This window comes from Branchiostoma lanceolatum, chromosome 1, assembly GCF_035083965.1.
Source record: "Branchiostoma lanceolatum isolate klBraLanc5 chromosome 1, klBraLanc5.hap2, whole genome shotgun sequence".
In the NCBI taxonomy this organism is placed as follows: Eukaryota; Metazoa; Chordata; class Leptocardii; order Amphioxiformes; family Branchiostomatidae; genus Branchiostoma; species Branchiostoma lanceolatum.
The window spans coordinates 27,246,258-27,267,916 of NC_089722.1; the positions used below are offsets into that span (position 1 = coordinate 27,246,258).

General features: G+C 41.1%; 4 protein-coding genes across 5 annotated transcripts; 1 reads left to right on the plus strand and 3 right to left on the minus strand.

The window, feature by feature from the left end:
* Window positions 1-259: 259 nt before the first annotated feature.
* LOC136445900 (uncharacterized) lies at window positions 260-2,795 on the minus strand. Its single transcript, XM_066444127.1, has 4 exons — window positions 2,483-2,795; window positions 1,887-1,990; window positions 1,356-1,430; window positions 260-957 (listed from the first exon to the last, which is right to left on the minus strand). Exons 1-4 carry the CDS (start codon window positions 2,622-2,624, stop codon window positions 817-819), a joined length of 462 nt encoding a protein of 153 aa, XP_066300224.1. The 5' UTR covers window positions 2,625-2,795; the 3' UTR covers window positions 260-816.
* Window positions 2,796-3,213: 418 nt separating this feature from the next.
* On the minus strand, window positions 3,214-5,269 carry LOC136445910 (uncharacterized). Of its 2 annotated transcripts, none has more exons than XM_066444138.1 (3): window positions 5,183-5,269; window positions 4,530-4,595; window positions 3,214-4,138 (listed from the first exon to the last, which is right to left on the minus strand). In XM_066444138.1, the coding sequence occupies exons 2-3, from the start codon at window positions 4,536-4,538 to the stop codon at window positions 3,734-3,736; spliced, it is 414 nt and encodes a 137-aa protein (XP_066300235.1). In that variant the 5' UTR covers window positions 4,539-4,595; window positions 5,183-5,269; the 3' UTR covers window positions 3,214-3,733. The 2 variants fall into 2 exon arrangements, with proteins under 2 accessions (XP_066300235.1, XP_066300244.1); XM_066444147.1 differs by lacking the exon at window positions 5,183-5,269 and adding an exon at window positions 4,966-5,115.
* Window positions 5,270-5,337: 68 nt separating this feature from the next.
* LOC136445891 (uncharacterized) lies at window positions 5,338-11,925 on the plus strand. The gene is made up of 4 exons (XM_066444119.1): window positions 5,338-5,508; window positions 6,551-6,682; window positions 8,650-8,802; window positions 10,695-11,925. The coding sequence occupies exons 1-4, from the start codon at window positions 5,458-5,460 to the stop codon at window positions 10,905-10,907; spliced, it is 549 nt and encodes a 182-aa protein (XP_066300216.1). The 5' UTR covers window positions 5,338-5,457; the 3' UTR covers window positions 10,908-11,925.
* A 548-nt stretch (window positions 11,926-12,473) lies between these two features.
* On the minus strand, window positions 12,474-19,738 carry LOC136420391 (neuropeptide FF receptor 2-like). The gene is made up of 4 exons (XM_066407317.1): window positions 19,694-19,738; window positions 19,093-19,405; window positions 16,911-17,007; window positions 12,474-14,541 (listed from the first exon to the last, which is right to left on the minus strand). The coding sequence occupies exons 1-4, from the start codon at window positions 19,736-19,738 to the stop codon at window positions 13,740-13,742; spliced, it is 1,257 nt and encodes a 418-aa protein (XP_066263414.1). The 3' UTR covers window positions 12,474-13,739.
* Between the last annotated feature and the right edge of the window lie 1,921 nt (window positions 19,739-21,659).

Sequence of the window (21,659 nt, forward strand, 5' to 3'; positions counted from 1 at the left end):
TCCGATTAAAGTTCTAGGTTTGTTTGGTTGTTTCAAGGTTGTTGTTTATCCTCCCACTGGCATAGAGGCAGTGTTGTTGGCATTTTAACTTTGCAAAAAGTCCGCAATAGCAACATTCATACTATTTTTGTCCGAGGAAGATACGGGTCCGTGCCCCTTCTGCAGCAAATTCATAGATCTTCCATGGTAGTCAAAAAACATTTTGCGGTTTGTGTATTTCTTAAAAAACGGAAGGAAAACATCTTTGAAACAAAAAAAATCACCATAACGGTCGTTTATTGGTTTCACCAAGTCTTAATCTAATATACAACCTACACACATAACACCTGTTACATATAACGTTACATGTACTAACAACTACGAAACGTTGATACATATACTTTAAGTATTACTTTAAGAATTATATCAGCATGATTTGCAAGAAAGTTTCCTGGGTCATGATTTAAAAGGTTAAAGCATTGTAATTTTGTAAAAGTAGATGGGAGCAATGTGACTTGACTCCAGTGAGTTAAAACAGGAAACAAAAATCAAAAGTTCATCATCATATTTTTCATCAGGTCAACAACAACAGTACCACAAAACATTTAAGACAAGTCATGCCAGATTCACTCTTCAACTTCAAAATGCTAAGCATTATAAATTCCCGAAAGTTCCCATTTTTAGGGGCACCACCTGCAAATCCTTAAGGTTTCAGCAGTTGTCGAGAAGCTTCACTTTGTCAAACCATGATAATAGGGACTCATGATCATAGATTAAAACCTGTATCTTATACCTACTTAAGTCATAAAAACCCAACATACACCTATGATATAAAATCTATGTGGCTGAAAACCCTTTCTCAGGCCCCCGAATCCTCCTGGCCAGTTGGATGTCCCTGGGCATGAGTGTGACTCTCTTGGCGTGAAGGGCGATCAGGTTAGCATCCTCCATCAACCCAACCAGGAACGCTTCAGCTGCCTGCAGTTTATGGGACAATCACAAGGTGGCGCTTTCCATCAGGCAGAACATATGTGGCATGAATGCACCTAGGGGTATTACTATTACTAACTGATGCACACGCTTGACCAAAGAGGCCAGGCTTTGTATATCTGGATGTAAAAAATCTACAACGATCATGATGAACATACACAAAGGGGGATATACGTAGACTGTCAGGCATGTTTGAAACAGTATTCTTGTCACAATGTCACCATGGAGCAAGGAGCAGTATAGTCAACTCAGTCCCTGAGGAAGGTAGCTACTAAGGAGTTACTCAAAAAGTGCAAAAAAACTTAGCCAAGTAAATATCACTTGGGTCGAGAACCTAATTGTCCTAGACTATGCTCACAATGTTCTTTATAACTGGGTTAGCTGACCTCTTGTAGAGCCATGATGGCGTAGGCCTGCCACCTGTGGTTCATTCCTCCAACGTCCTGACACACCTCTCGCACCTGATCATGAAGAAGGCATGCATGACAAGAGAAGGTTTGGTTATAGGAAAGGCAGACGCTTTAATAATCCATACTGCTTTGCAACCATTCCATATCCAGTTCGTCACACAAAACAAGATTAGCAGCACTGAGGATGTATGGCATAATGTAGCCTTCGTTGCAGTCCTTCCCACCGTTACAGGATCACAGCGGTTACAGGATCCCAAGCAGATACGGGGCCTCAAGAAGATACGAAAAGAACCTGAACCCGATAAGTTGAAAAATCGCTAGTGGGAAGGACTGCGACGGAGGCTAGGCATAATGTTGCATTGTCGGTATGTTGGATATCGTGATAACACACACACACACACATGCAGACAGACAGCTCAGATAGATAGATAGACACACAGACAGATAAGCCAAAGGCAATACTCCACTCCCACTGGATTAGATAAAGCTAATAAAGAAAATTCTTACCAATCTGGCAAAAGGCAACTTTCTGATCAGAAGCGATGTGGACTTTTGGTACTTCCTGATTTCCATTAGAGCTCTTGTACCAGGACGGAATCTGTGCCTCCTTTCTGTAAAGTGTAATTATTACATAAAATTTAACGGTTCCATCATAATTAACTGACATGATCCACTCACCATTCACCAGAATATACTTTTAGATGACAAAGTACATTTGCTAAGTTTAAAGGGACCTCCTTTGCAGTTACCGACACTACCGGTAATAAAATTCAAGATCAAAATTAACCTAACTTAACCTGAAACATCATCAATTCAAAATCAAAAATGCAACGTTAACTCAATCAGAAATATCATGTATTCACTCCTTGATATTCATGGCCATTTCCTTTAACGTTATATATACTGTATCAAGTTATGATGTCCTTGATGATACATGAATATTCAACTGCGCGCCCCCTCCCTCCATAATAAATACCTGGATAGGTCGAAAAAATCAGCCAATCAAGAAAAGTATGCAGTAAAACGGTATGGAAAGAGTTAAGAACAGCAGCTGAAAGTTGTGGTCTAAAAAATTCACTAGAAAAATTGAAGATTCTACTGACTTGCCTGTCCGTCGTTGTCCCGGCGCGAAGCTGGCCCTCGGGCGGCGGCACCCTGTCTTCTGCCCGGCCCACCAGCTCGCCCAGGTCCCCGTGCCGGAGTTTCCCTTCGTCCTGGCGAGCTAGCTGCTGGACGAACCATCATTGTACTCTCCTGTCTTTTCTAGGCTGATAAACTCTTCTCTAGCGACGAGTTTCAACGAGAAAGTGTCGGCTTCCAGAGGTATTTGAAAAATTATGGCTGCTAGCGCTGTTTGCATGTGGCTCCACTGGTCAAGATTTGAAAATTTGCGGGGCAAGAGCCCATAGGTCTCAGAAAATTCAAATTCACGATTGTCTTTACTGCTTAAGACTAAAAATATACTTAAATTCACAATTTTCGAATAGTAAACAGCATTGTGATGCCGTTATCATATTATACACTGGCAGCGTGCTGTGCTTCAAGGTGAACACACATGGCAGAATCAGGTACCTATGGGATTCCTAGGGGGTCTTGTAAACGCCACGCTAATGACGATTTTATGCAGAACTGCAGGTTCACAAGGTCCCTTATTCGTGAAATGGAGACACTGAGACATGGACATAGCACACGCCTTGCAGTTTTAAGGTTTATAATCACGTTTTTCTTGCCGACTGCTGCCTTGAGACCCCCCGAATTGCCAGTACTGATCATGAATAAATTGAATGAAGACATGTACACTTGTAAACTTTGTCAGAAACAACCAGTGTCGAAGTTCTTTACTTAGACTTTAATAGACTTCTGGTCACAAAATATAAACTCTTCAAGACTTTATCATCATTGCAAGATGATTAAGACTATTAAGATTACCTGCCCTCAGTATAAGGTTGTTGGTATATATTCTATCCAGAAGATCTCGAGCTCAATGGGAGTGACTTGCCCTGTATCCAGCATGGTATCATACAATATTCAATCACGACAAGCCTTTTGGTTTCAATGTTAGACCATAGTCAAAATATTGCAGTCATTTATACCAGTGAACAGGAGTGAATGAGGCGGTATATCAATCTAACTGTAGGCGGTGTTGACAGCTGGGTTATACCGTGTAGATCAAAAATAATAATCAATACCATACACAAACAAGCTACTGATGAAAATCACCTTTGTCAACCTAAAGCAAAACATTAACATTAGGTTGAATGTACTAAAGATAAACATTAAACATGCACTTAAGGTGTGACGTGCCTGTGAATTGTTACATCTACACCTTTCCTTCTGATCACGGTACATTGTGATTAGTGCAGCTTGTACCATTCTATTGCCTTCTTTGCGACGGTGTCGAGCAAGCCGTCAATCTTGCCGATGACGTATTTCTCTACCACCCCCTTTACCCAGCTCCAAATGTTGCTGGCCCCCTCGTGCAGAAACAGCTTCCACCCCTTGCTGCTCCATTTGCTGGCCTGCGCGTCCTTCCCGTCATGGTACACGACGAACAGGTTGGATGGACTGCCGCAGTAGAAGACCCACTCCTTGTCGTCTCCGATGACAGTGAGCTCGCTGCTCTTCCAGACCCAGGGTGCATGGTTCAGGATTTTATCCAGTGCATACTGCAGGAGCAGCCTGTCGCGTTCAGAAGCCCCCTTGCGGATGGCAGTGGCAATGTCGGAGGGGCTTACCCCTGATGGGCAATTAATGCGTTCCTAAGAAGAGGAAGAGGTGGTTAAAGCTGAGTCAATCAATCTTGAAATATGAAATGTGATGACAGTGAGGTCGACGTGTACATGTGTGTGTGTGTGCATGTGTGTGTATGTGTATGTGTCTGTGTGCATGTGTGTGTGAGTGTGTGTGTGTTTGTGTGTGTGTGCGTGTGTGTGTTTATAACAGGTGAGGTGTCTGTGTGTGTTCTACAGCGTTCAATGACAAATGTATGTGATGTGTGAGGTGGGGGTAACAATGCTTGTGACTTACGACGAGCAGCTTTTTTTGTATTTTTTTTTGGTAACATATGCACAACTATATCAAGTGATTGAAACTAACATCCCGCTATCATTTTCTATCATCACGTACTGTCTCTAATATCTTTTTACTAACCTTGGTCATGATTCTGACAATTCCAGACAGTACAATGTGTTGGACAAATTTATTTTGCCTGCGTAGCTATGGATAAACAAAAGGACATAGGTTAGTATGCCAAAAAAGCTAGTTACTGTAAGAATGAAATTTAAGCCATGACAGACTTTCATCGACGGCAACCAAAACAATACTGGTGGACGCATGTCACAGTGTTCTTTGTCCATAGAAATTTTAATTCGTGTTTTTATCATGCATATACTGTATGTTGTTCCCCTTTCACTTTCACAGTTTCGGTAGTAGATAAGAGGAAGTAAAGGTTTCACTTTCACATGCATTGTTCATAGCTTAGTGGCAAAATAAACGACACAGGATAACAACGACAACGCTACATGTCTATATGACCCACAGTTTTGACGCAGAATTATCGCGATAGCTAATTCTGACATCTTCTTACCAAAAACGCTCTCAGGATCCAAAGACATTGGGGCAAAATCGACAAAAATACAAATGGTTAAAAAGAGCTTATACCCACTCAGTTTTGCCGCACACACCAGCATTTTGAAAGTGTTTGAAAGTATATACCCTTATGTCTTGATAAGGCACTTAGGACACATAGTTATTAAGATGCAGAGCATAAAATTCTGATATTTGTCAACCGAATTTGAACTCACCTGAATTTGGTGCTTGTGTGTGGCAGGTGCCTTACAGACTGTTTCGTTGTCCCAAAATGCTTTTTGATCACATATCCTCCCCTACTATTGGTTACAATAGGACACGTGACAGAGAACACAGACTAAAAACAGTATGAGTCAGACATATGACCTCACCTTTCGCTTTCGGTCGCCTGTTGTCAGCGTACAGTGCACGTCCGGACAGGGATTTAATGAACTAACCTTGAGTAAACAGAACGCAAGTTTCTTCGTCTTTAGTGTGCGTACAAGCTAAGATGGGCAACCTCCTCATACCACCAAGCAAGGAAGATGCGACTGCAAAACAGGTACTCAGTTTGCGTTTTTGTCCTTGACAGAAAGTGTATTTCTTCGAATGGTCAAGCCTGTGTGTCTGCGTTTTGTACACCAATTGTTATAGGGTGAGAGGGTAGCGGTATTATACGCATACCGCCAAGAGTATGAAAGTGAAAGGTCTATAGCGTAGGAAGTGGAACTAAAAGAAAGAACTAAAACAAAGCGCCTTTCTTCACAGCTTCCTTCACAACCTGTAATATGTAGTACACGTAGCTGATACATTGTAGTTGGTGTGCAGGTTTAGCCGGTAAATAGTATTTATATCGCCATGAGTTACTACTGGAGAAAATGACGACGGCTATGGCGTCTGCAATGCAAGTCATGACCACTGAGTGGCGCTTTTGTACGATTGCACAGGTTCAGCAAGGATTCGAGGTAGTGCTGCGTACCGGTACTGTGTACCGGTACTGTACCGTGAAAATCTATTAGGTACAGGTCCAAAATACCGGATCATGAAGTACCCGGGTACTGTACCAATATAAATTTACACCAAATCTATGCTTGTTTTGTGACTGATCTCCTGACCTCCTGGCCTCATGCGACACCAAACATGACCAACGTAACACATCGGGACAGTGTAACTAATATAAAACATATCCTTTAGGAGGGCCAAGAGTTTTGCTAGCAAGACCAAGGGAGTTTGGCGGTAGGAGGCCTATTTATGTTCTTTGAATAAAGATAATGTCATTATTGAAGAAGTTCAGAAGAACACATGTTAATATGTAGAATTGTTCAGGTACAGGTACACGTCCGGACCTGTACCTAAACCTCTGTACCGGTACCTGTACATGTACCAGATGTTACGTTTAGGTACGCAGCACTAGTTCGAGGCTGGTATCATAACTTTTAGTTATGCGATACATGATAGAATAGGAAGAAAAAAACATAACAATAAAAAGTAAACGTTCAATTAGATGTGTAGGGGAATTATCCTGGCTTCAATGCCAAAAGGATTAAAACAACGTTATAAGACCTTATAAGGCCCGGGGTTTTAATGATACTGACAATTTTCAGACAGAAGATGCGGACGATTCGTCGAGTATTTCAGCAAGTGATTCAGTGGCCAGCAGTATCACGACTGTTCCAGACGGTCCAGACCACAAAACAACAGATTCTGAAGCGGTGGCACGGGATATTCAGGAACAGGTGAGCAGGAGATCTTTTGTTTAGTTATTAATTCTGTGAAATATCGTCTTTTGGAGAAATTATGGTACCAATGATGTGTGGGTTGCTCTCGATCAGAAACTAGACAAGGAAAATTGAATTAAGCTTGAATGCTGACTATCTGTGAAGTGAGACGAGAAAAGATACTGCAAACACTATCAGCAAAATCCAGCACTCAGATTTTCAGTGCGTGACAAAGGCGTCACTAAGCGGATTAATGAGGAATGACACAATAGTCACTAGTATATTTAAGAGCGACCTCTAGCACTCAAAAGAATGAATGCTGCAGCTTGAAGGCTACGCATCGATTGGTCAATCAATGGTACGCTGGCCAATCAGCATATAGCAGCGTTTGCTGTGCGGGAACACCAATCATATGTCATCCATATATGTTCATTTCTAATCAATTGCTGATTGGCCTGGGCCAGTGAAGAATTAACCATAAACTTGACTTGACACTGGCCATTTAACTACCAATCGTTATGAAGATTAGGGGTAAATACTTAGTGTGATATTCCCGCTAAGCAATTATCGGTCTTACTGATTGGACGATCGATATTTTCTATTAGACCAATCAGCATCAAGATCAATACGAGGGCACCATTAGCTGCAGCTCTGATTTATTTCGCTGAGTAACAGTGGCGCCCTTGTACCACAGCGCCTTAGAGGAGAAAGACGTCAATTATAATTAACACTGTCTTTGACAGCGGACAGAGGCTTACCTTAAATGACTTGAAGAGCTAACTTGGCAAAATTTAGGTGCTATTGCTACTACATCAACACAGTACTAGTGTATGTCTATTCAACTCTATTGTATGAATTATAGAACCAGCACGCTTACGCTCCCTCAAACCATTTATTCCGTCTCATGAAGCGGAATGATATTCAAATCTCGATGACCACGGTGAAGTGACATGATACATTGCGCGATGCGCTGCAACCAGACATTCAACTTGATATGATTTACGTGTACATGTGTGACCTTCCCAGCCCTGACCCGTGGAGGATTTGTACCTAAAGCTTTCTATAATTGCGTGACGTGAGACAGAGCACGGCTTTTCTCCCTTTTTGTATGACTACGCACGTGTAGATGCACGTTGTATGACTACGCACGATCATCGTCGGGCATAAATGACCTTAGCGAACCTGGTAATCACCCGGCGCCCATCCTCTCAGACTACACTTTTTGTAACTTGCATGAGATTTCTAGAAAGCCAGCGCAGATTTTAGTTGAAACGAAAGACAAGCACTCTAGAGACAAAGAAGCTCGAGTAAGAAACGCCAGCTAATTGTAGCATCACATTCACGCCTTCCTGGCACCAAGAGATGGAACTTAAGGGGGTTCTTAGTGCAGTGGAGCCATCGTTATCTTGTCCTGCTGGTTTTAGCGGCGCCTAAATGGTCTCAGAACAACTCATCGGCGCAATTAGCTGTTCCCGCAGATGATTTGAGTGATCAGCACTCATCTCTCACGAGTGCGCCATGTTGGCATTGAAATTGAACAAACGTTTGAACACTCTTACGCTGTGGCTGTAACATGGCTAGAAGTAGTAATCTTTTAGTTTCTTTGCGTTTTTCTTGTATTCTTTGTTTGACTCTCACAATAAGCTGCAACCTTCCACTGTGACAACTGATAGAAGCACTGTCCCTGAATCGGTGCCAATGGCAACAAAGCTATAGAATTAGGACAGGAACTACTTGCAAAAAAATCATAGAATCTGTACAAAAAATACAATCATTCGACATAATGAGGCGACAATATATCAATTAGAGAAATCGAGGTGGCATTTTTTTGCCATTTCATTTGTTTTCCTGAGTTTACAGCTGCTTTTTTGTATTATTTGACTTTCTACTCTACTATTTTTACTCAATTTTGTGCAGTCAGCATCGTATGTGTTGATTTATATTAGATTTTATGGGGTCAGTGACGTCATTGCCATACGTTTCAGGGTGTGACTGTGAACGAGATCAACAAAAGAGTCTTGGGGAAGCTGATAGTGGAGAAAGTTGGGAACGAGGGCGCTGACGTCACAGCCCGGGCCGCAGTACTGAGGACCGCCCTACAGCGGGCCATTACACACCTGGAGAGTCAAACCCCTGAGGTGAACGAAAATTACAACAAAAATGAACGAAAATGATAGCCTAGGGTCTCTAATACTGCACATTAAGAGTTCTATAACGCTTAATACAAATTATAATGGCAGGAAAAAATTATCTAGTCTGTACTGAATACAAGTAATCATTTCATCGAATATGGACCTGCTGCGTAAATGTCAGTCTTTTCACCATGCCTTGTTTAGCCTTAGGCGGGCATACTCTACTGGGGAAGGTGACACTGCGTATCCGTTTTGCTTCATTTTCGTGTTCCTGTGTATTATGTCTATATTCACCAGAAATGTACTTAGTACTGTGGTATATAAGCAACGTTACTTTTGTACGTATCACCCTCCTTTTTTTATGTTTTCAATTATACTATTTATGTCTGCTATTTTAAATGTGTCACCCACAAATGTTACCCAACACACCCATTTCACATATTTATATCATGAGGTACATTTGGACTTTGGTACTAGTTAGAGTCATTGCTATGAAATAGCCAGACGCATGCTTTGCAAAGTTTTATCTATCTTTCTTTTTTTAGATATTTTAGACAAAACCAACATAAACATTCTGCAGCAACGCGTTCTATTTCTAGCTCTGATGTGAAATAACAAGTTTAGACACTATTCAAACAAATATTGAGGAATTTATATCTTAGCGTAGATACCTAGTACAAGAAATAGGGGAGTCCATGTAGATATATAATATTAACCATTCTGGCAATATGTATGTACGAGGGTTAATCTTAACAACCTTTCCCACGAGGATCGGTATCGTTTGAAGTGGCTCTTCATTGAGGGCCTGCTAAGCGCAGCTCTAATATTATGTTAATTACCAAAGCGTACTAAAGCCGCAAAGGTCTTTTAGCTTTCCGTGGCTCATTGAAATTTGAGTTAAGCAGATTTTGAGACATTAGGTGTGATCTTATAGAATTGATTGAGCAATTGAGCAATAGACTTATTATCTTCGCCGAGTACTTGTACTCGGGAAGATTATGTTTTCGGTTGAAAAATCTGTTAGGTGGGTCTGTATGTATGTCAGGCGCATAACTCAAGAAAGCCTCGATGAATCTTTATGATTTTTGGTAGGTGTGTAGTGGTTGTGCAAAGGAAGGTCAAGTTCGAAAATGGTTCACCTTGCGTTTTTTCAGCAGTACTGCAGCGGACTTTGAATTTTTTGTGTTTGTATGTAGGCAAAAAAAGTGACGGAAACGTTGATGGATCTTCATGATTTTTTTCAGGTGTGTAGATGTTGTAAAAACGGAGGTCAAGTTCAAAAATGGTTCTCCTGGCATTTTCCGTCGGTACTGCAGCGGGCTTTGTTTCGATGTGTATTTCTTGTGGACAAGATAACTCGAAAAGCTGTCGATGGTTCTGCATGATATTTAGTGGATGGGTAGGGTTTACAAAAAGGAAGGTCAAGTTCGATAATGGGCATTCTAGCGGGTACCTAAGGTACTGCAGCCGAGCTTCAAAATTTGAGGGCATGTTTTCTACAAGTGCTATGGTGATGATTTTTGTGTGGTAGATAGTTCATGTTATAGGAAGTAAGTTGTAAAAGTTTGGGCCCCCTAGCGTCTTGTTATTATTATAATTATCATCAACATATATAAGAGCCATCGAATTAGACCACAATTGATTCTTTATTCCAGAGTGCGTCAATCTTTAATTAGACAGCAGAAATAAGAGTTATTAATGTTATCACGTTTTCGCTCTCAAGAATTGTCTTTTTTACATCTAATCACTTTTGTGGTATCAAATAAACGATGGGAACGAGACGGTGAAATCTCGTTCCCTGATGTTTTTCAAGACATTTGATTTTAGATCATCGCCGTCCTGCTTCTGATAGATTTTTGATTGACCTATGACCTTTACACTTGTTTTTTTCTTCCTAGGTTTGGCAGAATGCTGAATTACTAATCATCGACAAGTTTGGCCAGGTGTACCCCATCCGTTCTGGACAGGCCGAAAACAAGTTCGTGCTATACCACGACGGAACGGACAACATCAAGTTCAAATGTGCGCAGACGGAACCGTGGAAGTGGCCTTGGCAATGGGGACGTTCGGAGGAGAAACCAAAGGCGGTTGAGGACAAGTCTTCCCTGTAGCTTATTTTGAGATTAGGACAACAAGAAAGTGGATAACCGAACTCATAATGAACCGACTTGCCTCAACTAAACTATTAAGCATTCTATCAATTACAACCAAATTTCAAAGCATTTTTATGCTGGCGATGCCCTTTTGAGCAGTGAAAGGAGAGTGATAGAACGTTATTTGCGACCTAAATGTTATATACCGCTTTATTCCGTGTGCACCAGCGCTAGATATAGGCTCAGTACTTTCTGATTGCCCCATTCATACGTGTCTAAAAGGGTATGGTTGTCGTGTTCGATGCACAAAATGTCTTTGAAATCTGAATCCTATTATATCATCATACACATTGATACTATAGATTATGGGATGGTAAATTAATTTTGATGCAACAACAACATGTTACATTTTAAACATTAGAAAAAGAAGCTGGATTGAATAGGCATGCAGAAGAACAAAATGAAAATAAATATGAATAAACACTTTATTCATCACTAGAAAATAACGTTACTTGCTGAACAAAATTAATATCAAGGTCTGTTTTCCTCGAAATGATAACCAGCATTTGTTACTACATGTAGAAATATGGTAACAGTACAGTACATGATAGTGAATTGTAGAAAAAAAAACATATTGAGATATTTCTTCATGACAAGCCATCAAACGAAGATCAATGACGCTACGGCAGTACAAGACGTTTATCAAAGAAGTGCCTCTGGCAAAACTACCCTGTGATATGGGTCCAACGCTGTTAGCAAGGATACCGTTACTAATCTTTACTACTCACAAAGCGCTTAGAATATATCTATGAACATAAAGAATGGAAGGTAAGTTATCAGTGACAGTCAGTCGTCTCTCGGTTCCATGTCGTATCTACTAGCACCTTCAATACACAAAAACTAACGGGCATTTACGCAAACATTTTTGATTCGATGATAAGGCCACAGCAAGTAAATTTTATGGATGACATCCTCCGCAGACTCCAAAATTAATGAGATAGGGCGAAAAAAAAACAAGGCGGGCCAAAAAAAACAAGATTCCTATATTTTCAAATTTTGAGATCATAATTCTTGTTAAACAAGAATTGAGGCGACGAAATATTATATCATGACCAACAGGTCTTTTCGTCCTGTATTCATTCATATATAATATAAAACCTCCTTGATTCAGCAGTAAACATGTCCATGTAGATGTGTATACATCTCAATAGACTAACAACAAATGCAGAAAAGAACTTGTTATACTATCATCCAAAGCAACTACACTGGCTTTTCATATGCGATGAAACACCTTGTGTAAAGAGCTCAATTAACTAGACCCCCCCCCCCCGCATTATTTATATAATTAAGGCTTGCTAGAACAAATGCAGAAAACAGCTTGTCATACCATCATGGGCAGGAACTACACTAGGTATTCATATGCAAGGAAACACCTTAGACTGTCAACGTTTACAACATATTTGCCAATTTTTGGCATGTGCACCTCCGTCGAAGGGCAATGAAATTTCTTGTTTTTTATTTCGAAATCAGGCGAAAAATAATGAGCGCGCTGATCCATAAAAATTACTTGCTGTGGCCTAATGTAAATATACAGACTTCTTTCACCACAGTTTGAACAAAAAATAATTTTTCTCAAAAATGTAACGATCACAACAGTTCGACAAAACTGATACTAATTCTTTCCTCTGAAATTCAAACATTCTAACTGACGTAGTTACGCCTGTGTTATCGACAACTGAACCATGGTATACAGATACACTGGTGCTTGAAAAATTTGATTTAACGCTACAATAGTAGCAAATGCATCACCATCTAGAGCCTAGGGAATATCAGAGTGGGCCCGGGCTTAGATAGCAAGGAAAGGATATATAACAGCCTTTTGTCAAGGTGTTTATTCCAGCTCGGTGCTGTTTCAAGATGACATGATAAATTTTAGAAGGCAATAAAAGGAAAGGCAACATGCTATGCATATTGCTTCTCGACACAGATTTCATACATATACCATTATTGGTGTCCTCAATGTTGGTAAGAGGATAGTTTGGTTAGACATTGCGGACAAGCATTCGCACTTTTTTTTATGGTCTCCACGACAAATAATTCAAACTTTTTTGCGACTCCTCAGGGGCGGAGGCCTGTTATTTCTTATTGTTCTTTCAAATGTCTAACAGTGATGTCCTACATAAATACTGGTGTTATCCTGTATCTTTTGGAAATCATGACAATGCTGAACTTTTGTAGTAACTGGCTAGCTATTGTGATATTATATGGTTTTATGGTGCGAATCATGCTAACATTTGAATAGTTCTTTCTCTCGATTATGTGGATGACGCCAAATTTCTTTCTCATAGCTCTCCAGAGATGTTTAAGCAACAAAAAAAATGTACTTTTAAAATTTGTATGACGATCAGATCACATTATATTCATGAATAGTTTCATCAGGTTTCTAATTCAATGGCTTTCACGATTATGTTCACACAACCAGGAGGTATTCACCTGCTGACCTGCCAGTAGTTCTTCTGTCATCCTCTTAGGAGCATTATAAGACCGACTAGTTCTACTGCATAGACAGAGAGAACAAAAGATGCATTTGCTGCATGAAGGAGGTACGGATCAGTGTATCTACTCCAGCCATGAATCGTTTTGGGGGGTGGGGGGATACAAACTAAGTCACGTGCCATTTGGCACCACATCCTTCTCACTGCAGCGCCACCTAGCGGTGGCAAGTAAACCAGTCAGTATTGCCCTGAAGAAGGCTACAGAGGGACCAAAAAAAAACTACTGTGCTACCAATATTTTCCTGACAGATTGTTTGAAGGAATATTGGCTCGTTAGATCATCATACATTATCTTTCACACCGTAGTAGTCATCATGACCACTACAGTAGGTTTATTGCATGCCGCTGTGACAACTGTGGGACTTTTCCCCGTGATCCCGCTTCTCAGTGTTTCCGTGCGGCGGGAGGAAAGACCTGCCCGCCTGTTCCTAGAATTCATCGGCATTTCGTTGGGCGTTTCGGTAGCTAGGAAATCATGCCCCAAGTTTCCTAAGAGGGCTTGGAATTCCTTTCTAAAATTCCTGTTACAGTAGCCATACAAAATTGGGTTCATCGTGCTGTTGCAATACCCTAACCAGTGAACAACAGGGTAAGCGTATAAATACACACTTTGTATGTCTGCATTTGTAAAATGTTTGAAGTCAACCAGAAGGATCACCAAGTGATACGGTAACCAGGACAGAGCAAAGAGCACAACCACCAGTATAAGCATACGAATCATCGTGACCTTTTTGTCGGAGTATCCCAGTTGTTTTTGTCTCTGTCTTTCTGTTCTGGGTTCCGTGCCGAAAGATTTGGGTCGAAGCCCGATGCGTATGATGATTCGGATGTACAGAATGGCAATCGTTAGTAAAGGGAATAGGTAACAGAACAAGAACACAACGAGTGTGTTGGCCTGTCTGTGGCTGTCCGATTGCCACCACTCCTTACAGATGACCATGGTGTCGTTTTCTTTACCGTGGTATCGTTCCGCGGTACCCAGGACCAATGCGTGAGGTACCATCACGGCGAAAGACAGCACCCAGATGACGCTCACGATGACCAAGCTTTGGCGTCCGCTCAGTTTCGGCGCCATGGCGTCCATAACGGCACGGTATCTGATAGGATGGGACAAAAATCACAGTCTTTCATGTGATGTCGATAGGGTGCAAACTGTACAGGAAAGGATATTCCCGATGTATGTACGAGAAGTACAGGTGCCACGGAAAACAAAAGGTTACATACATAGTGTGCTGCTTTGAATGGGTCTACAATTAACTGATAATATCTACTCTCCAAGCAGAGGTTGTTGGGGAAGATTGTGACCTTCTTTATCATATGCCGCGTTTTCTGTCCGCAGGCCCCACTTACGTGGGTAGACGAAAAATGAGGAGTATGATAAGAAGGTCACAATCCTCCTCACCTACCTCCTCTTTGAGAGTAACAATGCCTCTTTTCCACTGAGGTGGCGACCGTTGAGCGCTCATCAAACGACAGAAGACGTCACTGATAATTCTTACGAACTTGAATGATAAAGAAGTGTATTTCAACACCTGGGCCCTTAAGTTACATGGCCAGACAAGGGAGGGGTTCCTTCTCAGGATTGAAGCCACACTCTGGGATAGCCTGAGTGTCATCCTGTTTCAGTTCCAGGCTCTACCTTCACCAAACGAGAAGTACAATATTTTGTGAAGGTAGAGCCTGGAACTGAAACAGGACGACTCAGGCTAACTCTGGCATGGTGATGATGATTTTTCATGCGTACTTTGTTTTCTTTCAAACCATATTTAATTCATAGATTATGTTCATTTGATGAAATTATTTGGCATACACATCCAGTGGTAGAAAGACTTTTTTTCAGTGTTCTGCAATTTTGCAGAATGTCAAAATTTTTTTCTGCAATTTGAAAATATTTTCTGCAAATACACATGCCTCCACAGTCCACACTACAACCTTCTCAACTTAATAATGCCTACTTACTTACATTATATCTATAGTATAGCTTTGCAACATTGCTGTAATTCTTTATTCTCTCACTCTATCTTTGATTATCACTACAAAGTTTTTAAGAGCAATACCATGCATGTGTGTGAAAATATTAAATTAATAGCGAAAATTGCAACAGCAAAAGTATATTTATTCAATATCAATCAAATCAAATATTCGTTTGATCATTTCAGTATGTGTATCAAAATTAACAACAAATTCAACAGCCTGCCTGATAAGGAGGACAAGGGTATTTATCCTTGCGAGAAATACGTGTTCTGATGCGTATTATGATTAATAATAAATAAGATCGCACGACCTGTGACACAGCCACGGCCCACAGAAAACATGACAAAAAACGACAAAAAAAATGTAAAATTCAAAACAAAACGCCTTTACGCAAACCTTGGCTTCTGTGTAGTTTTTGTATAAATCTGAAACATTACTATCGGTTTCAAACATCGGACTCCGACTTCGGACATTCGGGGAGACTCCAGAGACGGCCCGGTGATGTTAGTTTTTCACGTGGGTGCCCCCCTCCCCACTGTGTCGGCACAGGAGAAATGTTCCGCCTTTTCCACACAAGGCGGTGCTCAATATCTATCCGAGTAGTTCGCAACTTCATCGCTGCCATCTGGGCTTCAAGGACCACGGGATTATGAAGTGGCCACCGTTTCGTTCCTTCTGTCATCGCGCCCGTGCCCCGAGTTCGAGCTCTGAAGAAATCGCAGCTTGCGACATACTTGTTTACGCTAGAGAAACATCCGGGAATTGTTTTCCCGACTTTTGCCGACCCCGAGATCGTGACCGCGGAGATTAGCGAGGGTTGACGGAAATGCACGAATTTGACATTTTCTCACATGATTCGTCCCCGAAGTTTAATCACGGAAAGTGTCGAGACCCCCCGAAAATACTGACCTCAAGTAGCACCAGGCAGTCGGAACGCACCGAAACGCTGCCATCTCGCGCTGTGGGCTTCAGTTTATTTTATACAGCGCCGCTGGTTTGCTTACTAGTAAGTCTATATAATGTCCTGAATTGAGAGCCATTGAATCCCGAGTCTGATTTTCTTCTGCAAAATTGCAGATTGTTTAATTTTTCTTCAGCAATCTTGAAAATCTTTATGCAATTTGCAGATTGCAGATGGGTATTTCGAAGGCTGCACATCCAATATTACGATAACGTAAGCAACATGGAGGTTTCTTCTCCACGTAAGTCGTTTCATCAAGTTGGTAAACCAGTATAAACTGGCTTCTTTGCGACACAGCCAAAGGGATTTTATATCGATCTGCAGGCGTTTCAGTGACCTTTCAGTTACTAGCACCGTCCTCAAGAGTGTATTATGTCAATGCGGCAAGAACCAGTGGAGTCCATTATAAGCCATGAGTATACATGTAGCTAAAAGGTTTCTGAAACGTCCGGCCACTAATGTCCCTTTGAATATGTGGTTAAATCCCAAATACATCAAGATTTCTTTTGAGAATATGTGAACAAAACTGACCTGTCCACCGCAATGACCACAAGAGTAAAGGCCGAAGCGGCCACGGCCACGCCCTGCAGACTGGTCAGTTTGCAGACCAGCTCTCCCAAGCGCCATCCTGCATACAAAATCAACATGGATTGTCCACAGTTGGGCAAATTCAGACGTATAACGTGACTGTTCATTCATGGTCTCATTCAATGTTTTACTACGAGTCACGGTGCACTCTAAAAGTCCCCCCCCCCCCCCGGCTACATGAACGCGTGTTTATAGCTGTATAAAACCCTTTTAGCCAGCCCAACTGATATCAAGCGTTAAACTGATGAGAGCATAACTGTAACTGAAGAAATTAGCAGGTAAAGTTCGGCAGTCGCCCGCTGAAGGGGTTGCGCTAAAGATTCATAAATGACTACAAAATGTCGTTGTGCCGTGCCAACGTGTTAAAAACATGGGATTTGTTAACAAATCGGTTTTGGTTTAGTCCATAGTACCGGACTAGTTCAACATATAGTGTACTGGTCGTCTCTTGGCCATATATAAACGATGAAAACGTGATGAAATTACAAATTTTGTTCCAGAGAGTATTTTCGGTTTGGCGCAAAGATCCCAGGATTTGACATACAATTACGGGTAGATGGCAATGTACGTAACTCAGGCTACCACCAGTGGTTACTTCTTATAGAAATGATAGTTTTTGGTGCGTCTTTAACAGAGGATCAGAAGGAACAGAACAGCTTACTTCGGCATGATGTCGACAGAAACGTTCAAGTCAGTTACTTCAGCACATGTATTATCAAACTGTTGGTAGATATATAGGCAATGATGTGTAACGTATCGTTTCGGGGTTTCATTTGAAAAAAAAGATCAGTATGCATGAGTTTCTCTGAATACTCAATGATTAACTGTGTAATTCAAGACTATAATCTTATCTTAACATTTCCATAGAGCTGGCTAGCACTGATATATATAGAATACAACACGGGGTATTCCGTATCACCCGAGGTACCAGCCCGACCGCGGGTCGGATCGCCCGACGGCCTTAGGCCGGAGGGCGATCCGACCCGCGGGAGGGCTGGGACCGAGGGTGATGCGGAATACAACGTGTTGTATTTTATTTATGTCATGCCTTGGTCATACCCACCTTAGAAAACACACATTTCAATGCGGAATGCGCCAGAAGTTGAGGGAGTTTTGTGTCCTCGAACAAGAAACTGTAGCAACATTGATTCCAATCTCCGCGAATCCAGTATTCGAATTTCCGACGGCGGCGCAACCGGTGCGCTCGAAATGCGTTCGAAATATTCTATGGAAGCCTGTGTGATAACACTCCCGAACCCTATGTGATCCGGATAGTTATCACACGATCCGGAACACCCGTATCAGGCCCAGGCATGACATAATGAATCATACAAACATCATTTCACATCATTTCTCGATGATTTGATTGCGTGGGACAGTTGGAACACACTGAGATAGGATTTGACGAAATCCGTAATACTACTATGGAGATAATGTTTCTCGTTTGTTAACAGACTGTTCTGTACTCATCATGCCAGCCTGATACAATCTATACTGAAATCTGATTGGCGGTACAGTAATACCTACCTCAAATGATCATTATACGTTTAGTCTTTGTCTATGCATATGTATATTATTCATCAACATAGCCAAGCTGTGTGGACCAATCACACGACTCTATTTCTATATTTGGTTATGCAGCCATATCGTCATAACTATAGGTTAGTGAGGAAGAAAGCCGTGCATATATGATCGGCAAATAATGCATGATGGCACTTGAACAATGTCTGTGTTAGTTATGGTCGACTCGTTTCGGTTTGTATGATAATAACATTATTTACCCACCTTTTCTCTAACTGTGTTTATAATGAGCTTCGAGTACCCTCCATTGCAGACTCCTTCCGGCTATTTTCTTTTAAGTTACCGTTTTCTTGTAATGTTTTTTTCTTATTGTTGGCTTTTTTTTCCGACCAGCAATTAGAAAAAAAACCGCAACGGACTCTGAGCTTCCAGGTGGTTTATTTGGTGGGTATTGATCACTGGCAGGGCGTTATATTACCATAAACACCGGAAGAAAGTGGGTCATTTACCCTTAATCTGAACGCCTGAAATTAAACAAGGAGGAAAAGACCAGTTTTATTTTTTACTGTAATTTGTTATTGACAAAAAACGATAAATAACTGACCTGTAAAGATGTGGTTGACCAAGGTCACAGGCATGCACAGCACGGTCACCATGAGGTCACTCAGGGCCAAGTTCACGATGAAGTAGCTGGTGGCACTGCGCAGGTTCTGGTTACGTCCCACCACGATGCCGACTAGAGCGTTACCCACAATGCTTAGCAAAATAATGGCGACGAAAAACATCACGATGACCACAGTGACAGCCGTCGAGTGTTTCATGACCGGTACTTCTAGCACTTCGTCTCCGAAGTAGCGTGTTGTGTTGTTCATCGTTTCTGACTCCGGTTCGCTCTGTCGTTCAAATCGGATGTCGCCCTAGAGGTAAAAAGAAAACATATGATTTACAGCTTATTCTCTTTCTACTCTTAAGTGCGTGTGATGTTTTCAGATCATTAAAAACATTGACGTCATAACATCAAAGTGGTAAATAGCCTCTGTCGGCAAACATTTACCTTTTAAGAAATCCTAATTCACGCCAGCCCTACAGCATCGGTTCTGACAAAACAGCGTTATTCGAGAATCAGTCTCTGCCACATTTAGTCAAGCTCACTTCTGTTGCAAAATCTTTTCTCCTAATCCCCTTTTTTCTGCGTTGTGCATCACTCTAGCTTCTCCTGATTTTAGCTGCCTGCCGGTGTGCATCTCCATCTGGAACTGGTGCTCCCAGTGCTCCGTGTTTAATCAATGGCCTTTAAGTCCCTCTTGTATACCTTTTTAAACAACAGCTGTTGCCGCCCTTTTTCCCTTTCATAAATTATCAGTAGAAGTCTTTGACATTAAAATATAGTTTGAATAAGGTGAGCGATCGTTTTGAGTAATGTGAAAGCTAATATTGTAAACATTCGAGCGCAGACTTCATAGAGATAAGACTGATAGACGGCTCACAGAAATGTTAGTACTGACGCAGTTCCAACGAAGACTCTTATTACTTGGGGTGATAGCAATGACCATATTGAGTACGTTATTTGTCATTCGACGATCCGTGACTGAGCTGAAATGCTGTAACATACGTTCGGTATATAAACTGCTGTCTGGTAAACCAATACCATCATTAGTCCAAAACCGGGCAATATAGTACTAGTACTGAAGGTAGGCTGAGCCATATTTTGAAAACAGATTTTAGAAGGAAAAAAAATCTAATGTGGTATCTTTGTTTTTATGATCAGACATTTTTCTTAGATTTTCGGCGTTTCAGATGATTTGAAGGCAAATTTGGAATTCATTTCCCGGGAGATATACATGTAAGCTGACTATACAAACAACTACTACTACTACCATACAAACAACAATTATATTCTGAAAGGACCTAAGTTTCACTGTGACTGTTACAACTAAAATTGGTTGGCTACCATAACAATGTATCATATGAACTGTTGCCATATTGAAAACGTCTGCTTGAGGCTTCAGTTAAAAGTATTGCTCTGTAGCAGAATTCACGTCCATGGCTCATTGCAATGATAGCCACCATGAGTTGCATCAAATGGAAACGAATGAAACCTGACGTGAAAAAAAGGAAACAAACAAGATGAACCATACCTGAAAAATCCTGTGCCAAGATGCAAGATCTCTCAGTGTTCTTCCCACTACTATCCCCGGGCGGATTCTCTCTAATCTGATATGACGGAAATGGGATCGTTTGACAGAGCGTTTTGTACAACCTTAAATGGTAAATGTCCTGTCTGAGGGACCAACCAAAAGAAACCACACAGGAGGAGGAGTAATTGTAAAATATACAAACGAAAAAGAAAATGCTTCAAGAGATGTTGAGTAAGAACTGATGTAGAATTTGAAACGTCAAATCATATAATGAGTGAAATGCTAAACTGAAGAAAGATAAAACTGCATCGTCAAATATTCAAGGCCATGTCGTAACTCTTAGTGGACCCGACTGAGAGACGATGGAAAATACGCTACGTCTGGCTTTCTACGCCATAAATGACGTGATGAGTTCTTAATAAGCAATTTCTGACGCGCCTCAAGGAAATGAGCAATTCAAAGAAATCTTATCGCCACAGGGACTTCAAATAAGACGATAAATTGTCTGCGTCTGTCTATTATCTCAGACCCAAGCTCATTCAACGTGACCATAAACTGATTTGGGTAAATCTATTGCAAATAAATGCGTTGCTGTTTCTTAGCAACGGTTTTCAGTGACAATCGAGTACACGATTAAATCGCATTCATGGTACCACCTGGAGAAGAAGTTCAAAATTCTCACGGATCGTAAAAGTTTGCAATTAGAAAGATGCAAGCTTAAAGTTGTCGAATTGCTGCAATACGTTAGGCCCTAGTAGACCATACCGACTGTAAACAAGTGCATGTCGGCCAGAGCTATTATAGAAATGGAGCTTGGCAAGCCTTATTTGATGTAAAGTAATAAATGCGATAATCTAATAAAAAAAACTGATTACTGGGTTTCAACACAAATCAGTGACGTCACATGCACAATGATCGAAAACATGCAAAAAACTCAGTAGAAGACAATAAACGACTTGTGTATCTTTATGGCTGTGAACGATGAGAAATTGTAATAAACTTCGGGTTAGTTGTCACGACAGACCATATCACC